General features: G+C 41.7%; 1 protein-coding gene across 1 annotated transcript in view; it reads right to left on the bottom strand.

Moving 5' to 3' along the window:
- Positions 1-19,780, bottom strand: part of TOP1 (DNA topoisomerase I) — a 68,424-nt gene that overhangs the window by 16,556 nt on the left and 32,088 nt on the right. Inside the window, exons 4-8 of the mRNA XM_075109242.1 lie at positions 10,063-10,189; positions 9,445-9,503; positions 6,664-6,759; positions 5,328-5,403; positions 4,220-4,317 (exon numbers count right to left, since the gene is read on the bottom strand). Coding sequence (XP_074965343.1) covers positions 4,220-4,317; positions 5,328-5,403; positions 6,664-6,759; positions 9,445-9,503; positions 10,063-10,189 — 456 coding nt within the window. The remainder of the gene's footprint in view (positions 1-4,219; positions 4,318-5,327; positions 5,404-6,663; positions 6,760-9,444; positions 9,504-10,062; positions 10,190-19,780) is intronic.

The raw sequence follows: 19,780 nt of genomic DNA, 5'->3' as shown, positions 1-19,780 counted from the left end.
CCCTAAACAGAACACCTTGGGTCACGGGTTATCTGATAGCACCATAGACCTCACCTCCCACTTGCTGCCCTTTTCACAAAATCACACAGCTGAAAAAGCTTAGAACTTAAGAAAATGAAGAATTCAGTCTTGTAAAGCAGCTAGGATGAGGCCAAATTACAGTCAGCTGTGATCTAACATCAGGTCCAGGATGCCTGCTCAGCAAAGCCAAACAATTGTAGTATATTATGCATCTGCTTTCAGATGTGGACAAGTATGTCGTTAAGGGCAGAGATAAAGAAACACGTGTTCATTTACAACCTAAATGAGAACAAACCTGCTCAGACAAGAAAGACTGAAACCTGCTCTATCATTTTGAATTCATTCCAATTCTTTGGGTAAGAACAGCATACTTGAAGAAACACAGAGTAGCACAGGAAAATGGCAAACTTGCCTTAAAGCACCTCTATAAAAATGTTTTGCAAATGATGCATTAGATATCACAACATGGCAAGGTAGGTGCCACCAATCCCGCATTCCAGCTGAACAAACTCACATGGTCAGCAACTCATCTACAGAGAAAAGGGGTCCTGCCAGGCCAGTACCCTCCCCCTATTTCCCAGTTCCCTGTGCCCAAGCCACTGATTCCACACTCCTCCCCTCTAAACTTCTTTCATGATTACCAGACCATTACTGTTACATGCTGCCAGCATAGGATTCCCTGCTGAGAAAGACTATTTCACCTTAGTGACTAATCAACTGGAGGACCATTAACCTGTCACAGCACTTGGTCTTTGAATTGCCCAAACACCTTTGCTGAGCAGCCATGACAATACAAAAAGTTTAAGCTTCCCTCTAGTGTCAGCCCTACGGAGCGGTCCCAGTCTGGGTCCAACAGCAGCTGAGAGAAGATGTGCATGTACTGCATGCATCTCAAGAGTTGTGATGCACAAAAGCAGATCACTTCATCCCTAGTGAAGTAACAGGGCCACTGTACAGAAGATAAGCACTGTATAGAGAAAAGAGCTTCTGCTAGAAAACACTCAAAATCCTTCTCTGGTGCCTCTACGTGTATAATTTCAGAACAACAACAATTGTATGGGACACAGTGCTTTGCTATAGTTAAAAAGGCACCATCTTTGACCACAGCACTAGACCTGACTTCTCCCTCATGAGAAGCACGGTAACATCTTTAACAGCAAAGCGCACAATCCCAGCCATCGGTACAAAACCTGCACATCAGATTTCAGTCCCTGGCTGGGAAGAAGGCTTGAGTAAACTATGTTGATATAAGAAACTAATATTGACATTTGAAGTCTAGATCCCAAATATTTACATTCCTAATGATTGTTTTTTACATTCATTAGAAGCTACAAATCTAAATATTTTGTCAAACATAGGCCTAGGTTCTTCCACCAAAATAAATCTAAACCATTCACCCCTCCTCCCAGCCACAAAAAGGCTATCCTCTCTGACAATGAATATTTTCAGTCCAGTAAGAAAAAAAAGTGAGGGGATCATTCACAGTAGCTACTACTTTACGGGATAGGTTTGTTATTCTTGCTTTTCAGCTGTGGCCTTTTAAGATTTATCACTCTGGTATTTACTTGATGAGAAATTCTGTTCCTCTACCCATTCCTGCTCTTTTATAAAGGATGCATGGAAAAGGAGTACCAGAAAGGTAGTAGTTTAAATAGATAGCTGAAGCACATTGTGTCTTTTGGGAGGGCTACAAGGAAACACGGGATTCATGGGGTGGTTTCGAAGCCCAAAGCTACCAGAGAGTTTGCCACAAAAAGATCACAAACCATTCCCAAACCCACCTCCACCTTCCTAAACCTTGTACATAAGCATTAAGAGAAAAGGTAAAAGTGAACCTCCTGAGGTTAATCAATTTTTCATCCTCATATCCTTTTAAACAAATAAAAAACACTACAGCAGCACTGCCCAAGGTAGCTCTTGGCACTAAAGCAACATTCTACAAATGATTTTGTGGGAGCGTATTAGGACAGCTGCCTTACTGATTTGAGCAGAAGCAGCGCTAACCAGGCAAACAGGTACAGTGATTAAACACTGCATTGAACCTGTCGAAGAATGCCAGGGTGGCTCAGGAAGGTAGAGTTGGGGAAGGTTTTCCAAGTGGAATGAAAACAGAGAAGATTCTTAGGGAAAAAAAAAAAAAAAAGAATACACCTCAGGGACATGTTATTTCAAGGAAATGAACTTGCTATAACACAAGGTGGGAGAAATGCTCGTAAGGTATACTTCTGGGTCGCATATTCTTCACACGCTGACAGGGTGTGAAAATGACCTCTAGCAGAGCTCCACATAGTGATGAACGAGGCCAGTGCCTGGGAATGTCTAGCATCAAGTATTCACATAAGTGAGGATGAAAAACGCTAAAGGCAGCAAGCGCTTGAGGAAGCGGCAAAAAAAAAAAAGATATCAGACATTCAGAAAATTGACTCAGATGGAACATAAAATGACCTTAAGAGACACAGCTGAAGTGCAGATAAAACCCTGTCCAGCAAAGACACACTACACAAAAGCTGTGGCTGGACGACAGGAACATCAACAGAAGGATGATGCAGTTACCTACTGCCAAATTTTGCAAAACACGCTTTCAAAGGCAGTTTTCCTCAGCAGTAAGCACAAATCGCAGAGCTTTTCACAGCTACCTGGGAGTGTGCTGCCAAGGCAGGTGAGGGGAGATCAGTACAGCTTTCCAGTAAAGGTCTGCTGTTGAAGGATACAGACTATGATAAAAGGGAGCTGTGATAACAGAACATTAAGTTGGATAGAACCAGCAAGGGCAGCTGAGACAAAGCCAAAAAGAGAACGGATCGTTAAGGCTTAAAGAGACCTTCTGTAGCTTCCTATTGCTTCGTGTCCCTGTAGTTTGTTAATATCAAAGCACATTAAAAACATACTGTCAAGGGGATAGAGAAAAGTGTTTTGCTCAGGAAAAAAAAAAAAACAAACAAAAAAAACCAGAAGAGTTTTGGGGAGAGGCCTGAAAACCAAGTTTCTAAGGGAGTATACAAATATGAAAAATATATGCAAGTGCTAATGTACTGAGGAAGCTGTGACAATCGAAGAGAAATATGCGAAGACTACAAACACTACAGAATAATTTTTCTTTTTAAAGGTGAAACAATAAAAGTGACAATAGAGGGGTAAAAGACTGAAGCTGAAAGGATCGAAGAAGCTTGCAAAGGCATTCCCCAACACTACAGATCTATTAAAAATAGCCAAATGATGTAAGAAAATGCTCATGGAGACGTCATCCCCAAAAGGTCCTCAAAATACATTACTGGAGTGCAGAAAACACACACACTTTTGAAATCTACATATGCATTAAATTGAGGGAAGTACTAAGACCCAAACTTCAAAACACACAAGTAATAGCTCCTCAAATCTAGCAATAAGAGTAGCTTAAGTTACTGTGGAGAGTTAAAAAAAATCCATCAGGTTTCTTACAGAGCACTACTGATGCTGCACAGGCCTGTCTTCCAAATGAACCACAACGTTTAGCCTCATTTAGAAAAAGTTCTAAAACAATTTAAGAGTGAGAGAAAGCACAACTTCAGTTGCTCAGCAATGTTACTTCAGGACCGTGGGCAAGACAGGAAGTGCTTTCCATTCAAAATGTTTTCAAAATTCATTTTCCAAACAGGCTACGCTTAACTGGCCACTTGACCAACTTTCCTTTTTCTTCCAGAGACAGAAGCAGGTTTGAGGGGAACACAGGTGACACCCAGCTAGAATAAAAAGGTGCGCACCCACTTATGTTGTACCTCCTATATAATACAGATAAGATCTACTGGAATACTACTTAATATGCCTGCACATATTTATATATTCCTGCTGATACGCCCAAGCCTACACGTTTTCATATTGCTCTGAAAAGTGTCAGCAAGAAGCAGGTTCTGGGTACAAGAATACTGGTATTTGATCATTATAGGCAGCCTCTACGTTCTACAGATGGGGGGAAAAAAACACCCTAAAAACCCCTTCTTTCTTGTTTTAGGTATACCAAAAAAGGTATTGTACTTACAATTCAGAGGATGAATGTAGTGAATGAGCTATTTATTTAGAGCTTACCAGAAAGTAAACCAATTATTCTGAACAAATCCTCATGAACCAACGACAAAGAAAGCCAGATGTGCTTAGTCAGCATGGGAGGTAACAGGGAAAGTCCAGGTGCAGAGGGTAGCCTGTGTCATTGGTATATAGTTACCATTTCCATTTTTGCTCCTCTTCTTTTTTCGGCTTCTTTCTCTTGTCCGCTTCAGGGACTTTCTTATCTTTGCTCTTAGCTTTCTTTGCTTTGATGTCCTGCAAAACAAATAAGAATCTGTTAGAAGAAGCTACTGTATTTCCCCCTCCCTGAAGAGATGTTTTAAAGCTAAAAGACTGTCTCTTGGGGTATATAAGTTTGACCACAAACAACTGAATTCCTGTGGCCTCACTATATAAATGCGCTCTTAGATCATCCTATTAAGTCAAAGTTTGCTGACGGTCCCACTTACATTTTAAGCCAAATTCTTTTACTTTACACCTGGGACATGTGAAGTGCACACACAGCCAGCTACCCTGCCTCACCTGATAAGTGGTGAATCTGGGCTATAGTAACATGGTTGCTTAGTTATAGAAACCCCCTTCCTGGCCTGCACTAGGGTATCTAGTCTGGCAAATGCTCTGTAGCACTTACACACTGTGAGGTGGCTTCTGGGAACGTACTGGTATATGCTCACTATAGAGACACTTTCACTGAAGGGAAGAATTAACCATGTTGCCAGAAGATGCTTGTGACTTGTGCCTTAGAAGGTTATCTTTGCTAAACAGGGAACATAGCTCATTAGTCTCAAATTATGGCTACTCTCTCTTCACTGAGTCCCTCTCTGAAGAAATTTCCACCCCAGGCTCCACCTAAAATCTTAAAGTGTCTTTCTAGCAGCTAATCTTGGTTTCATGTCCTCTACTTCTGAACTGTGCTGCATCATCTGTGCAGTTACCAGATGATGTTAGTAAGGCTCCTCTACCCTCTGCGAGCTACTTAACAGAAGGACTGTGAATTGCCTGGAACAGGCTGAAGTTCATGTCCTGGAGGCATCTTCTCCAGCGTTCCTTTAAGAGCAGGAAAAAGTTTTCCTGACGTTTTTTACATTATGGCTCAGAGAAGTTAACCTGCACCATATGTGGGGATCTACCACACGCAGTTTTGTTCCAGACTGGTCCTTGCCTCCTTACCCTTGAATCAGATTACCCCCACCTTACATAATTCAACACCAAATTGTCAGCCTTGCTTTTCTTGATCATAGAAATAAACTCATCTTTCACATTACCTCTTCCTCCTCTTGTTTCCTTTTTTTTGCTTTCTTGATGTCTTCTGTTTTGATTTTATTGGGTTTGTACTCAGCACTGTAAGAACAAAAAGACTAGCTGATGAAAAGAATCAATTTTCCAGTATAAAAAATAAAGATAAGTCATACACATGCAAAGCTTGTGTGCACAAGTTCACAATATTTCTGGCACATTTAATTTCTAAAGAATATAATTTTATGCCCAACTCTCCCAGAAGACTGAATAATCCCTAGCCAGCAAAACAGCCTACAAAATCCTGAAACCCATACGCTGTTGCTGTGAACACCTCTCCACAAGTTTCAGACTGCTGAAGCAAAAATCTTCCTTGATGAAGAATCGATTCAAAAGCATTAGTAGTCACCCAGTGATTACATGGGATAGGATAAATGGGCAAAAGCTTAGTGGCATTTCTACCCCTAAATCCTTTTCTAGTCATCAGTCTGGGATCTGCCCACAAGCCTCATTTTTTGTATCCCCCACCAGTTCAAACAATAACAAAATTGACTACTGGCAAATTCTTAATCTTTCCACTGCAGACATGAGATGGGAGGTCACAAAAACTTAACAGAAGGCAGCAAATGATTATGCAAAAGAAAAGCTGCCACACCCATCCCTCTTGGAAACTGAGAAATACCACATAGGGACAGAATGCCACTATGGTTAAACCCTACCAACCCTTCAGCTCCAGCCTGCTAATGAGGTCACACTACCTAAAGAGCTAGACGCACACAGATGGCGACAGATGACAGCATGATGTAACTGGGCTCTTATTTTACTGGGTAGGTTCCTATATCAGGCAAACACCATGTATATTTTTCTTTTGATTTAGAGACAAAAATCCTCAGCATAACCCACGACATATTTAGACTCTAGGCAAATCATGCCAAGCAGTGGAGGCAAACCTCCTCCCCGCCCCCAAACAGGCTGACAATGCATTTTCTTCCTCTTGTGCAGTCATTTCCTCACCCAGCAGAAACCACTGCAGCCACTTACTGAGCATTAATAACTCACTTGCTCAGATTTATGTTTTACAATCTTTATCGGTGCCTTTATCTACCTTCTGGGTTTTTACTTCTTTATTTACTAGCACTGCAACATTTCACAGCAGCAGGTAATGGTATTTTACCTTGGACACCACAAATACTAGCCTTGCCCTGCTCAGAGAACTTGTAACAGCATAAGGAGCCTGGTCTCAGACCTCCAGTCACCCATCTGAACAAGTTTGTACTGATGACCTGAAATCCCACCTGCTCCCTCAATGTTATATATTTAAAACTACCAGTAAACATCCAAGTCACCAGCACCCACGCCACTTACTCATCATCTTCTCGAGGTCTCTTCAGGGGTTTGGAGTCCTCTTTAGGAGATGCATAAAACCCATCATCATCTGGTTCATCTTTAATACGTGGTGGACTACAATAAGAAGCAAAGAAAGGTGGTTCTAACTTCAAAGAGGAAGCTTCTTGGAAACCAGCAACAACTCAGTTTTAAGAAATTATCATCTGCAAAATGGGCATGCCCTCCAGTCCTGGAATGTGTTGTTTTCTTACAACCCCAAAGACCTGAGGTGTGTCATTCTGTGAATATCCACAGACAGCATAAGGAGAGCCTTTCAGCATCTATGTATTTGCCATTTCTCAAGCAACATCAAGATCAATTTCAACTGCTTAGATTTAACTGTTGTTTCTTTGAGGTTTTGAGTAAAAACAACTGCAGCTTCCAGCACTTTCAAATATACTTAAAACAAAACCGAAGTACATGCATGTGTGCAAATAGAGGACATTACCTTCAACTCAATAACCTTATTGCGCCTGATAAGAGAAAAATATTCCCAGCTAAACAAAGATTTGAAAGCTATTCCCTGAAAAGGAAGCAAAGATTTGGCAAAGTTAAGCTGATCGGTCTCTTTTCACTGTCCAAACTGCAGGAGGCAAACAATTCTGTCCCTTTCAACAGACCGCAAATCTTAAATTAGGCTCAATGTTTTCAGCCATAATGTCCCAAGACACCAGTAATAAGAAAAAAAAAATTACGAGTGCAAGAGACTCTCACTTTAAACAAAGTCATTATTTCTAGATTTCACAGAAGCATTTCACTTATCTTCATAAAGAAGAGTCCAAAATTACATTTTGAAGCACTTAGCACTGCTCCACTCAGGTAGAAAAAGAATCAGTGCTGTTTTGGGCTTTCCTATTCATATTCAGTCAGCAATAGCTGTATCAAATTGACTCAGTTTCCAAGTCAACATGCGGATTTTGCAATTGGATGGAGTGGGAGAGAAAAAAAAAAAACAGCATTCTGCTTTGTAGATCGCAGTCAGCAAGAGACATTCTAGAGTCTTATTTTAGCTGGTAATGCGTCCATGAAGCAGAAAAAGGTGGTTTGCTCTTTCACAGCTGTAAAGCCACTGCAGCGCTGGCAGATGCAACTTAAGGGAAACAGATACATGCTGATATAAGAAGCCATTTCTGTGGCATTGCCTAAGATTAAGTAAGACACAAGCCTGCAGCACACAGGCAGTTGCTAAACATCTGTGGAAAAAGAGGTATTTGTCCCATTTAATTTCTTCTCCCTTCCAGGCAGAAATCTAGAACTACTGTTTCATAAGTTGCTAGGAATGTTATCTAGTCTATTTTAACACTGAAATATTTTGCAGCATTTTCTAATAGTGGGAAATGAAGTGTGATTATCTTAGAAAGGAGCTGTATGACCAAGCTGAACCTTGACTTGCATTGTTTCCAAGACCGTAACGTTGCTCATCATACTGAGTCTTAAGGAAGAAAACCAAAACCATGTGAGTGAGTACATTTTGCTCTGGTGAACTTGTAAGAGAACATTTCAGCAGGAAAAAAGAAAATTATTACTTCACTCTTAGCCAGCTTTTAGCCCTGAAGGAGGCACAATTGTCATGGCTCCTCCAGGCTTTCCTCAAACACACAAGAAAATGCTCTTGGACCTAGAGAGGACCCAGTTACCTTGATATGAGCACACCCAAAGTCCCTCGTGAGATTAGCACATGCATGCAATTCTGCTGAACAGTAGAGGCTAGAACAAGTTATTAACTGTCTCCCACACCATGAAACACCTATGCTATTTCCAGAGTATCCCCAAAAGAGCCTGGAGAGGGCGCCTCTTCCCTGTGCCAAGCATAACTACTTAGCTTGCATTTTAGAATAGCAGTAAGAAGATGAAATGAATGGAGGAACTCATGTCAAGAAGGCGCATTCAAAATACACAAAGAACAACAAACAGGCATGGACTAGACAGGTGTCTTCTCCCAGCCTCTCTGTGTCCGCAGAACATGGTGAGACTGGTGGGATTTTGTTGTTAAGTGGTTTTGTAAAACTGGACACATGATTGAAAGCTTTTCTTGACTAACAGATATGAACACGTGCATCCACCATACCACAGACCTCCAATAAGTCAGCGGACTAGATTTACCACCTTAAAAATAACAAATGGCTGGATTTCAACAAGCCACAAGAGATCTTAGTCAAGTATTAAGAAAAAGCACTCTTCTATCAATTGCTCACTTCAAGTTTTTAATAAGACTACTTAGTGGTGACTGATACAACACCTCAGTCCAGGAGGCTCTATTATTGCCAGGAATTTAGTAGAGTAGGACATCTAGGCATTTTCTGAAGGTACTTTTGATTTTACACAAGCACCCTCCTTACTTGTCACTCCTCTGCAAAGGCTTTAGGCTGCAGTCACTTACAGAAGAGACACTCAGAGGCAATCTTGACTGTCTTTACACAGCCCTGTCTCCAGAGGACTGCCTGCAGGGTTCAAGTACCAATTTTACGACCCACTACCAGTATTTCTATAGTCCAATCTGTCCTTGGCAGAATTCAACTATGTAACAGTTGGACAAACCCAGCACGTGCAGGCAGATACCAGGTATTCAACAGCTCCCATCTCCAGTTACTAGGTAAGTAGATCAATTACCAGTTCCTGTAATTGAGAGGAATATATCGTCTGAAGGAGTCAAAGGCATTTCAATTTTTTTCCCCAAGACCAAGTGAGAGGAGTCGAACACTGAGCACCTAAGAAAAGTTGAACTGCTTCTTTTTTCAGATCATACACCTGGTTTCTTACCTGGAGAAACCATTTTCCTTTTCCTTCTTTATTTTTATATCACCAGAAGACGATTTCATCTGAAAAACATAAAAAGTAGGAGCTGATTAGCACTGCCCAGGGCACCTTATGTTTTCCAACATGCAACACAGGCAGGATATTTAACTTGCTGAAGGAACCAAAGGGCATTGTGACTGCATCTTCATCCCTTGTAGCCCTCAGCAAACGACATGACACACAAGGCAACATTTTCTGTAAGTCTTAGCCAATTCAGTATTTTCTGGCCCTCCAATTGATTGGACTTAACTTTAGAGTTTGTTCTTGCACAAACGTGATCTAACAGACTTTCCTCCCTTGTCTCTGAATCTAAGCTTAGCCAAGTGAAAAGTAACAGGGTTAAAAATGTGGAGCCAGGGGGCAGAGATGCAGTGTGGAACTGTTTCCATTCACAATATCTGCAGATAAAGCCTTCACAAGTTCTGGCACCCCACAAACCAAGACTCTGGGTTAGCTTTGGGATAATTCTCTCCAGGTTGAAAAAAACCCTTGGAACTATAAGCTACATCTAACCCACTGAGTTTGTACCATTCTGTAGTATAAACCAGAAGCATCCTCTTGTCTCTCTCACAGGACACCTACCTTCTCTTCCTTTCTCTTCTCCTTGTCTTTATCTTTGTGTTTGTCTTTGTGTTTCTCTGAGCTGCCATCTTTGTGTTTGGTTTTCTCCTTGTCTTTGTGTTTCTTTTCCGAGGAATCTTTGTGCTCACTGCAAGACAAAAGCATATGTTTGCAGGAGGGAACACAAGGAGATTTGACTAAAACAGACAACTTCCAGCAGTAAAGAGTCACAGGTTTTGATGATTACAAACCCTACAAAATAAGGGATCACCTTAACAGGAAGATCCACCAGTCTCCTGTCATATGTCATCCATTCTCCTCGGGAGGAAGAGGAACAGGAGGGGAACATACCACAAAAACCACAGCCGCCAAGCGCTCCACTTCAGGAAAACCCCCGTCAGCCTGGATTGCTGAGGAAATCCACAGCTGCTACACTTAAAGGTCAACACTTTAGGTTGAATTCCCACTGTCTCTGCTTTTCCTCTTTTTCCTAGTAAAAGGTCACTGGAATAGAGCTGCCAGTCCCATCAATGCCCATGTCAGCTTTTGCTCAGATAACAGTTTGTCATTGTAGCAGCTCTCATCTCTGGAACTTAGAGAAAACCGCTGATCTCTATTATTCCCAAACAGATGGGAAAACCAGAGCAAACAGGATATGCTATGTCCTTGTGTTTATGCAAAGTCAAACAGAAAAGGCAGGAATAACGCTGCAGTCCTCAGTTGGAGTTCTTTCATCAACTGTGCCTTACTACCATCGTCAGCCCAGCTCTGCTCTGCCGACTCTGCCTTGCAGGACAGAAACTCAAAGGTGTTTCCAAGTGAGAATCTGGTCTGCTGCTACAGACAACAGTATTGGAATTTTAAATACCCCAAATTCTTTAGTCAGAATAGAGGGGAAAAAAACCCAAAGAGAAGAAAATAAATCAACCTTTTTTTATTCTATTTCTACCCCTTTCTGATTTCTGAGACATTTGAGTAAATTTGGATCACTTTTTCAAGTTCTTCTGATCAACCAGAAAGACACATGACTGTTTTCAAATGAAAATGAATTTTCTCATGGAATGACTTGACCCTTGGAGCCAGAAAGTGAGAAAAGCTCTCAGGAGACTCATGATAGAAACCACAAGAACTGGCCATGAAGGTTAGCAGCACTGTTGTGGAAGCCAAACAGCAAGCCCGTCAATTCGACAGGCCTTCAATACATATTTCTAGTGTTGTGTGGAGTCCTTGAGGTCACCCTAGGCTTAAGCATACCATGGTGAAAATCGGGCTCTCTTCTACTAGGCACTGTTAGGCACCAAGCAAGCTACCCTCCTCACACTGGCAGTTCACACCCCTCCTTTCCCAATGCTTGACTCCCATCATTACTGACTGCCCTTGGGACTCACACTGTTTCTCCCTGGGACTATGCAATGCAACGCAAAGCTTTATTAGAAATAGGCAGCTTCCTATTTCAGTTATTTCAACACTCAAGTGCAAGCTCAAACTGATCTGGGCGAACATAGCCCTGAAAAACAGCAAGCCTGGAATGCCAGGTAAGAATGTGATTTTTAAAAACTATATATGCATCAAGTCATCTTTCTATCATAAAAAACAGACTGCAGAAGAGTTGCATGTTTGATGGCTGCAGAAAGCAAGCAGCACATTAACCAGCTCCCAGAAAGCTTGTGTGTGATTAAGTGGAAGGCAGCCACAGTCACAAATATGCCAACCCACACCCAGCTGTAGAATTGCAGAGTAAAGTCCAATGTGGAGAGTTTGAGCCTCACGTAACACTAGCACGAATGGACCTGAACCTGCAAAAGGTCTAAATTATTCAAGCTCAGAGCAACACACGGTCTCATAAATACACACTGACCTTCCAAGCCCAAGCAGCTAAAGCATGAAAATCCATCTCTGTAGGAAATCAGTATATTCATGTACTGTGTCGCATTAAAAGAGATCAGCAGGAAGAGAAACCAGTTTCATTTTAACTCTTTAGCAACCTCTTTATACTACATACAAAACTGTAAAAGAGTAGCTAAACATTAAAAGGCAACCGGCACTCTAGAAATTCTTGCAGATAGATGCACAGCGCCACATGTCGCCTGTGAGTGAAGATTCAACAACTGCAGACTATTCTTACCCAGCAGATCATGTTATGTACACTGTGTGATCTGGGCATGCAAGTACACATACAGTACATCCCGACGCTGGATCTCGGAAATCCACGAGGTTCCTGCTACTCTTGCTCAGATTTGACATCCCAGTTTCTGTACCCTGTTTGTTCATCAGCATCTCTGAGTGCAGACACCTATTTCGTTTTCCTTTGCTCCAACTAGATTCATTGACTGTCTGAAAGCACAGACCCCACACAAGTTATTGACCATTTTTAAACTCAGGAAGGTCTGGAAATTCTGACTTTATATCTTTTACTGTTTTCTGTATGCTAGGTACCTCATTTGCCAAAGATTTAAGTTTTACAATTAGAAACATATATCATTATATAGGAAAAACCATAACAAACACACAAGGCTTAGACCGATTTTGTTCTCTACAAGTCTGCTTTTGTCTATTTTCTGACTTTCTTCTTATTATTTGGTATTTAAATCCTACCTGAAATAACATGCTTTACTCAGAGAACAATTTGCATCTTCAAAGCATGGTACACACTGCAATCGATGGAGTTAGTTCTCTAAGGTAAAGTTAATGACAGTGTCTGTTGCTTGGGAGTTTGGAATAGCAAAGAGAAAAAAAAGACATTTAAGTTTTCAGAAGCACTATACTCCTTCTTCCCTAGCAGCCAAGACCACTAGCTTTCAATGTGTGACTGGTAGAGCCCTAGGATGTACACAAAACACGACTAAAAGCAAATTAATAGATGACAATCTATATCTGCAAAGCTAATACTAAAAAAAAAATAAAATCCCATTGGTCTAAAGAAACAGTGACAATTTTTGTGTGTATTGAATGCTTACAGACTATGGCTGGAATAAAAAAAAGTGCTAAAAACTTAGGCTTGTTTAAGCAGAAGCTCAAGTGACATCCCCCTCGAAAGAGAGTAAGTGGCCACCATTGAAAAGCTGTTACGCAATCTAATCTAAAGCTAAGATTTTTCAGCACCAGCATCAGAATCAAGAAGTCTGGATTCCTGACTCATTCTTAGTTGTTGGGTTTTATTTTTGTATCACAAGACTCCCCTTCCCCTTTGCTCTGCAGCAAGCAGAAAGATTTCTCACCAAAGCAATATGGGCTCAGATAACCCAAGGAAACTGTCTCCAGTTTCACTCAGCAGCTTCATTTTCAAAACAACAGTATTGATGGCTAGACCCTGAGGTCCTGCTCGCTGCTGCTCCTGGTATGTGACTGGAAGAAATTCCCCAGATAAAAATCTGTTTTCATGTGCTACTTACTCCAATATAAAAAAGAACATAAATTGCTTTCCCTCATTTCTACGTAGATAGTGTGTCAGCCCTGCGTGTTTCTAGACAGTGGACCACAGCCCTGACTTCAACAACTCAGTCTGAAGTTTTCTGACATGTGCAATGATGAACGCATGTGCTGCTCTTCCCTAGGAGGGCCTGAAATCTGCATCTCTCAGAAAAGCTCATTTGGAAATGTGCTGATAACAAAGGCCACAAGCAACAATCCCGAGAAAGGTAACTTTTTTCTCCAGAAGCAAAGCAAGTTACACAGACATCAACTTTAGTCAGCAAGCTGAGCAGCTTTGGTCTTTCACTTGGGTAAGATACTTATGCAAGCCTCCAGGGGAAGACAATTTAACCACCACACTAATCTCAAAAGAAAAGAGAAGGCAACAGGATGCCATCCATACCCTGAAGAAGAGGTTTCAGCCTTCTATCAGAAAAGCTATTTCCAGACAACCCCAAAGCTATTATTAGGAGGGACTGGGAACAATTTAAAGATCAGAAGTCTGTCTTCCTGGCCCATTCAAAACTGGGGGGGGGGGGGGGGGGGGGGGGGGGAAGAGATCACTTTTCTTTAAAGAAACCAAACACACACACAAAAAAAAAAGGTCTCAAGACCACATGCACCCAGATAATGTTATCCTGAATTCATGTCTCAGAGCACTGTAGATCCTTCATTACCTTTGCTGCACATGCCCCTCTGCCAACAAGCCAGCTTGACGCCAACGAAATAGAGCGGCAAAGCCCCAATAACGATAGAGGGGAAACTTCAGTGCAAATCAGCGACAACTGGATTGTAGAACAATTGTTCACGATCTGTTTTAGAAATACCCAGCTTTGCTGGCGAAAGATCTTCCTTTTCACTCAGACCACTACAGTTGAACCACTGCAGTGGCAGTTGGAGTTTTACACCTTTGAAGGTGCTTAGTGCTCATAACCTGCACTTTTTTTTTTAAAGGCAACAACGTACAGTGGGACACTGTACTCATACAGGCAGAACCAGAGATTACATCACCTAGAGACATATCATGGTACTGGCTTAGTTCAGACAAAGGCCATACGAGTAGAAATGCATCTCCCAAAGTACTACAGTCCTTCTGCTACCTTGCTTACTGTCTTTCATTTAGAGTTAGTGTAAACAAGGACATCTGAAGGCCTTGGAGAGCTCAGGCTGAAGCACACAAAGCAGTAAACGCAACAGAAGCGACCATTTCCCTGGAAAGCATGGCTGTATTTCCCAGTGAGGATGCCTGCAGGAGGACAGGAGGGAAGAGAGGGAGAGGAAGGGAGAACAGGCACCTGGCAGCAGCTGCTCAGGCTACGATCACACGGGAAAGTCACAAGTGGAAAGTGTTTCCAAGGAATGGCAGATGTGCAGATCACAGCTTCCTTCTTCAGACTACAACAGCTTTGCAGTAATTTAACACCGCATTCTTCAGGTGCCATTTATGTACGTTAATAATCCCTTCCCAGGCCCTTTCCATTCCAGCTTCAAAATCACAAGCTGGGAAGGATGCTTTATCTAAAGTGTCTCTTATTTCCTCTCATTTTCTCAGCTGTAATTAGCTCGTGACTGGAAATCTGCTACTAGCAAGCACCAGAGCTTTGCTGCAAGCGGAGCTTTGCCTGCCTACTTGGAAGCTGCTACAATGCGACTGAAGCATAAAATAACAGGGAGCTGTGACTTTACTGAAATCTAAAAACACAATAGGGACAGAGCATAGGTTACACAGCCCATGTCTTGTTTGACGTAATACAGTATTAATGGAAAACTGTGATCATATTCAGACTAACGCATACCAAGGAACGGCTGACTGTGCAGGGAGCATTTCAGAAACAGAAGTATTTTATGCTCACTGTTAGAGGGTTATCATATGGTATTACAGGGAATGAACACGTGAGCCCCAATGTTTCTGCTGGGATTTCAGCAATGCAATTAAAAAAAAAAAACCTGAAAGCACTTTTCCCCAGAGTTGAAAGGAGTCTTTTCACAGATAACAGATCAAGCTTTCAGAGAGAACAACAAGATAGAGAGCTGGACTAATCAACAGCTGATAAAAATACCAGAAAGTAGAAAAATATTTGCACATTGAGATGAGTATCAGGCTTAGCATGCACTTTCTATAGATGTGTGACAATTGGGTATACCACTAAATGAAAAGTAGAAATTTTTACTACTAGAAGGCAGCGTCCCATTAGAGAGGTGATCAAGGTGAGCTGTGCGCTCAGACAGGGAATAAAAACGAAACCACCCATGCTAGGGAAACAGTGGATTCTGAAACCTTCTCTTAAAATTGCCTTTTCCCCTACGTCAGATACCCCTGCCTCTTCCTACCCCAACACACACAATTCTTAGCAGTTCAGGATCACATAATAAATCAGAGGAGGTGTGCAAGAAGTCTGAACCGAAGTTTATCTTCATTCGCAACTACCAAACGCCTGGAATCTGTGTTTTTCCTAGCAAAACCATAAAACTTAGAAGGTGCCAGTGAAGATCAGGTCTATAAATCCCTTATGTGTTCCACACTTCTGTTCATCTCAAGCTGTGATCACAAGAGATTTAGTAAATGGAGGAAATATGCAATCTGACAGAAGATTTTTCTTCCTGCGACTCAGATGCTTGTCACATTGGCAACACGGATCAGTGCTGCAAGAGCAGCCTCTTTACTCCCATTCCCTGTCACTGCCATTTCTGCACTCTTCAGTCTACTGGCGGCCCACACTCCATGCACAAAGCCCAAGACACCTCGCAGAAAAGACACCTGTTACTGTGAACACTTCTAAACCAATCTCTAACAAGTCTTGGCTTCGAAGGACCCATTATTTCGTTATTTTACATGGCCTACTTGCTTAAAACGCTCGTCTTCCCCTATTACCACATCAAATTTGTTTCATTTTATTTTTTTAACCACTGACATTTATATTTAACGGGTGTGTGTTAGAATTTCTTTTGGGGATTGGGAAGTACAGGGCTGAGAAAAGGAGCAAAAGAAAACACTTTGCTTGATAGAAATGTGGATTTATTCTTTGATACTGATTTTTCTTAAGTGGGCTTTGCATTTTCTTTCCTTGAGGGATGATGGGGAAGATCTGAGGCATACAAATGTTCTCTCCCAGTTTACTACAGCTGTAAATGAGTGGTTAAGATACAGAAGTGTCATCTTGTGAGTGGGAGGGGAAGAAAGCAAGAAGCAAAATTAAGTAGTCCTACATACCACTCCACACACTTCTGCCATATGAAATCAAAATTATCTATTTTAGGTATTTCTGAGACTTATCTTGGCACTTTAGAGCCTTCAAAGTCTGTATACAGGAAACATTCTCCTGCATTGGAATTGTTCTGCCTTCTTGATGCAGGTTTTATTTTAAAAGCCTTTCTAAAGTACAGGGCAGGAAATGAAATTGTCAAACTATTACAGACAGACATAAAAACGATCTGCTTCAAACACAACCAGACAATGCTCTTAACTGTGTACAATGTCCGATGCACTACGGTACTTCTCAGAATGTGATTAGGGGACTCTTCACACACTCTGTATAAAGAGGCACAAACCCAAGTTTCACCAACAACAATGGCTTGGATTTCTGCTCAAGCACCCTTCAACCTCTTTGAGAATTATCAAAGATCCAGCACATCTTTTGCAATAACGTGGCAGCTTTTCTGACACACATATTGGATTTTCTGAAGATTTACAGGCAGTTCTATTAATCTAAGACAAACTTTTTTAAAGGATTCATTTTTGATTTTAGCAACAGGTGACAGGCTGTTATCAAGTGCTTTAAAAATTCCCCATACAGGTAAAAGCCATTGGAAAATCCCATATTCTTGTTACTTTGGAAATTTTTTGTTTAATTTCTAATGGAGTAATGTATATTTTCCACTTGTTTTTCTTTGTCAAAGAAGAAACTTCAGTACAAACAGGCAGGGTTTTTTTTCCTTCAAAAATCCTCAGTGGGGCAGAGGCTCTCAGAATTCTGCTGCAGTCCTCAGCAATTGGGTTCAGCTGCTGTTTTTGCTGCAGACGGGAGGCGCTGCATGGTCACAGCGGAGGGACAGCAACATGGTGGCACTGCTGCGGGGCTGGGTTTTGGAAGGGGCACTTCATCACGTTTGTTTATAAAAACAAGACCTTCGACCCAGCAGTCTTTACAACAAGTGAAGATGGGAAGCAACCATGAAATTCCCTTGTAGCACATAGAGGTTCACCGCTTATCTCGCTGCAAAGGTCTGAAAAGAGCTGTTGAACTTAAAGAGTTTTCTTTTACAGAAAGACAAGCGCTGCAAACTTGCTGATGACCAGCTGCCGTCAGTAGTATGCCACCTAGCAGATATTATCCAAGAAAAAAAAAAAAACACACTTAAGGTGCCCCTTCAAGGTGAAGTTGCCATTTGAGCAGAGAAAGTAACTGCTTTTCAAAAGAAACTCATATTATGGAGAGATCATGACAACAGATCCATCAGTATCTGATTTTGCTGCCAAAACTGATACAACTGTGTCACCGAGGAAAACTCTTCTAGCTGCACACTTGAAAAACCTGGAAATGCAATTTTCTAAGCTGTCTGAAAAATCTTCCAAGCAAAGAATTTCCATGGACTTTGAACCCATTTGCTAAAAATCTAAACATGCAACACCTTTCAGTTAGCTTGCAGGCACAACTGGCTGACACCAGGGAAGATAGACATTTACCAGCTCAGTGTCAAGAAAACCCTTTGCCTAAGCAGTAGATGGGTTGAAAAAATAGTAGCCCTGTTTAGTAAGCAAAGCTGATGGTGCACTTCTTCCATTTGCATATATACATCTGCATGTGGAATCTTTTTCAGCACTGATGGCCATGACAACCAAGTATCATAATAAACTGGACGTAGAACCAGCCCTTCAGATGCCATCAAAGGCCTACGCCATGATTTCCAAAACTAATGAAGTGTAGGCAGAGTCCTCGCTCCCCTTCTCCCAGTAACAATTTTGCTTTGTGTCTTGTTATATCATAGCTAAGAGCACTTTTGAAAGAGGGCGATTCTGCAGTATTTCCTCACAAAGCAATTTCCTCCCCTCCCACTGTTGGCAAAATTAAAAGCTACTAAAAATGACAAAGTGATCAAATGCCCCCTTCCCCTCCCTAGTGTAACCCATCTGGTTAGCAGTATAATAGTGATGGACAGTCACACAGGCCGTTTTAAAATTCAGACTTTTCTGTTCATCTTGGCTCTGTCCAGGAAAGTGTTTCGGTACAGTGACCGTAGTAATGGAGCCTGAACTGAAACTTGGCTTGCTTCAGTCCTCCCCCGTCCTGTCCATAACTCACCAGTCTGGCCTCTGCTATCCTGGGATTCACACCTTTCTTGTGAACACTTGGCAGTTACCTGGCCACAAGCACGTGCTCCATTCAGGTCCTTCCAGCAGCTCCCCTCTAAGCAACTCCCTGCTCACCACAGATCTTCCTTCATCCCCATGTTGTGAGCTGCTGTGCCATCGCCTCCACCAGACAACAGTTACCTAAAACCTGATCCTGACAGACACAGCTCACATTTATGGAATTACACGGACGTCAGATGAATCAAAGGATTTGGGGAAGAAATGCTTAAATTTCAGTTATGAGGTCAGTTATTTCTAAAAAGTTTGTCTTAGAAGTCAGCTGGCTTTAGACAGCAAGCAGCCGTGTATCCTGTGCGTGACTGAGCAGGAAGGGGGCAGTGAAGATTTTAGAGGACTCCTAAAGGAACAATACAACCAGAGCACCACACTCTACATTATGTTACCCGAGTACCACCTTCAAGACCAGATCTCACGATTCAGCACTATAATACACTCATTTTTAAGGTGGCAGTTCTGACAGGGAGAAAACACACTATAGGAAACTTTTGCAAGCTGTGCACTCAGCCTAGGGAAGTGAAGTCCCACCTTGTGTAGGGGCCGGAGGGGCAAAGCAATATTTAATAATCTCTCCCCAAAACACACGTTAAACAAAACCCCTCCGTAGGCATGCACTCAGTCACACCATCCACACAGGTATACCCTGTAACAGGACTCAGAGGCAGTATATTGTGCTCACAGGACAAATGAACACTTAATAGATAAATGAAAAGTGACAAAGCACAGTTGCCTAGAAGAACATGATGCCTTTCTCACAGGGATTTCAAGAAAACACTGTAGGAAGGAATGAATTACTACAAGATAAAGCATGATTACATATCATCTCATGAGCTACACCTCACAAAACACATCAGCCGTTCTTATCTCCTTCCCACTGTTTTGGTATTTATTGTTTACACAATCAGTAGCATGCAGCTTCAAGTTATAAGCCATAATTAGTCCTTCCAGTTAAAAATATGC

Source organism: Phalacrocorax aristotelis, chromosome 13 (genome assembly GCF_949628215.1).
Source record: "Phalacrocorax aristotelis chromosome 13, bGulAri2.1, whole genome shotgun sequence".
Taxonomy (NCBI): domain Eukaryota; kingdom Metazoa; phylum Chordata; class Aves; order Suliformes; family Phalacrocoracidae; genus Phalacrocorax; species Phalacrocorax aristotelis.
Note: the sequence above shows the minus strand (reverse complement) of the source record. Positions and strands in the feature narration are given on the sequence as shown.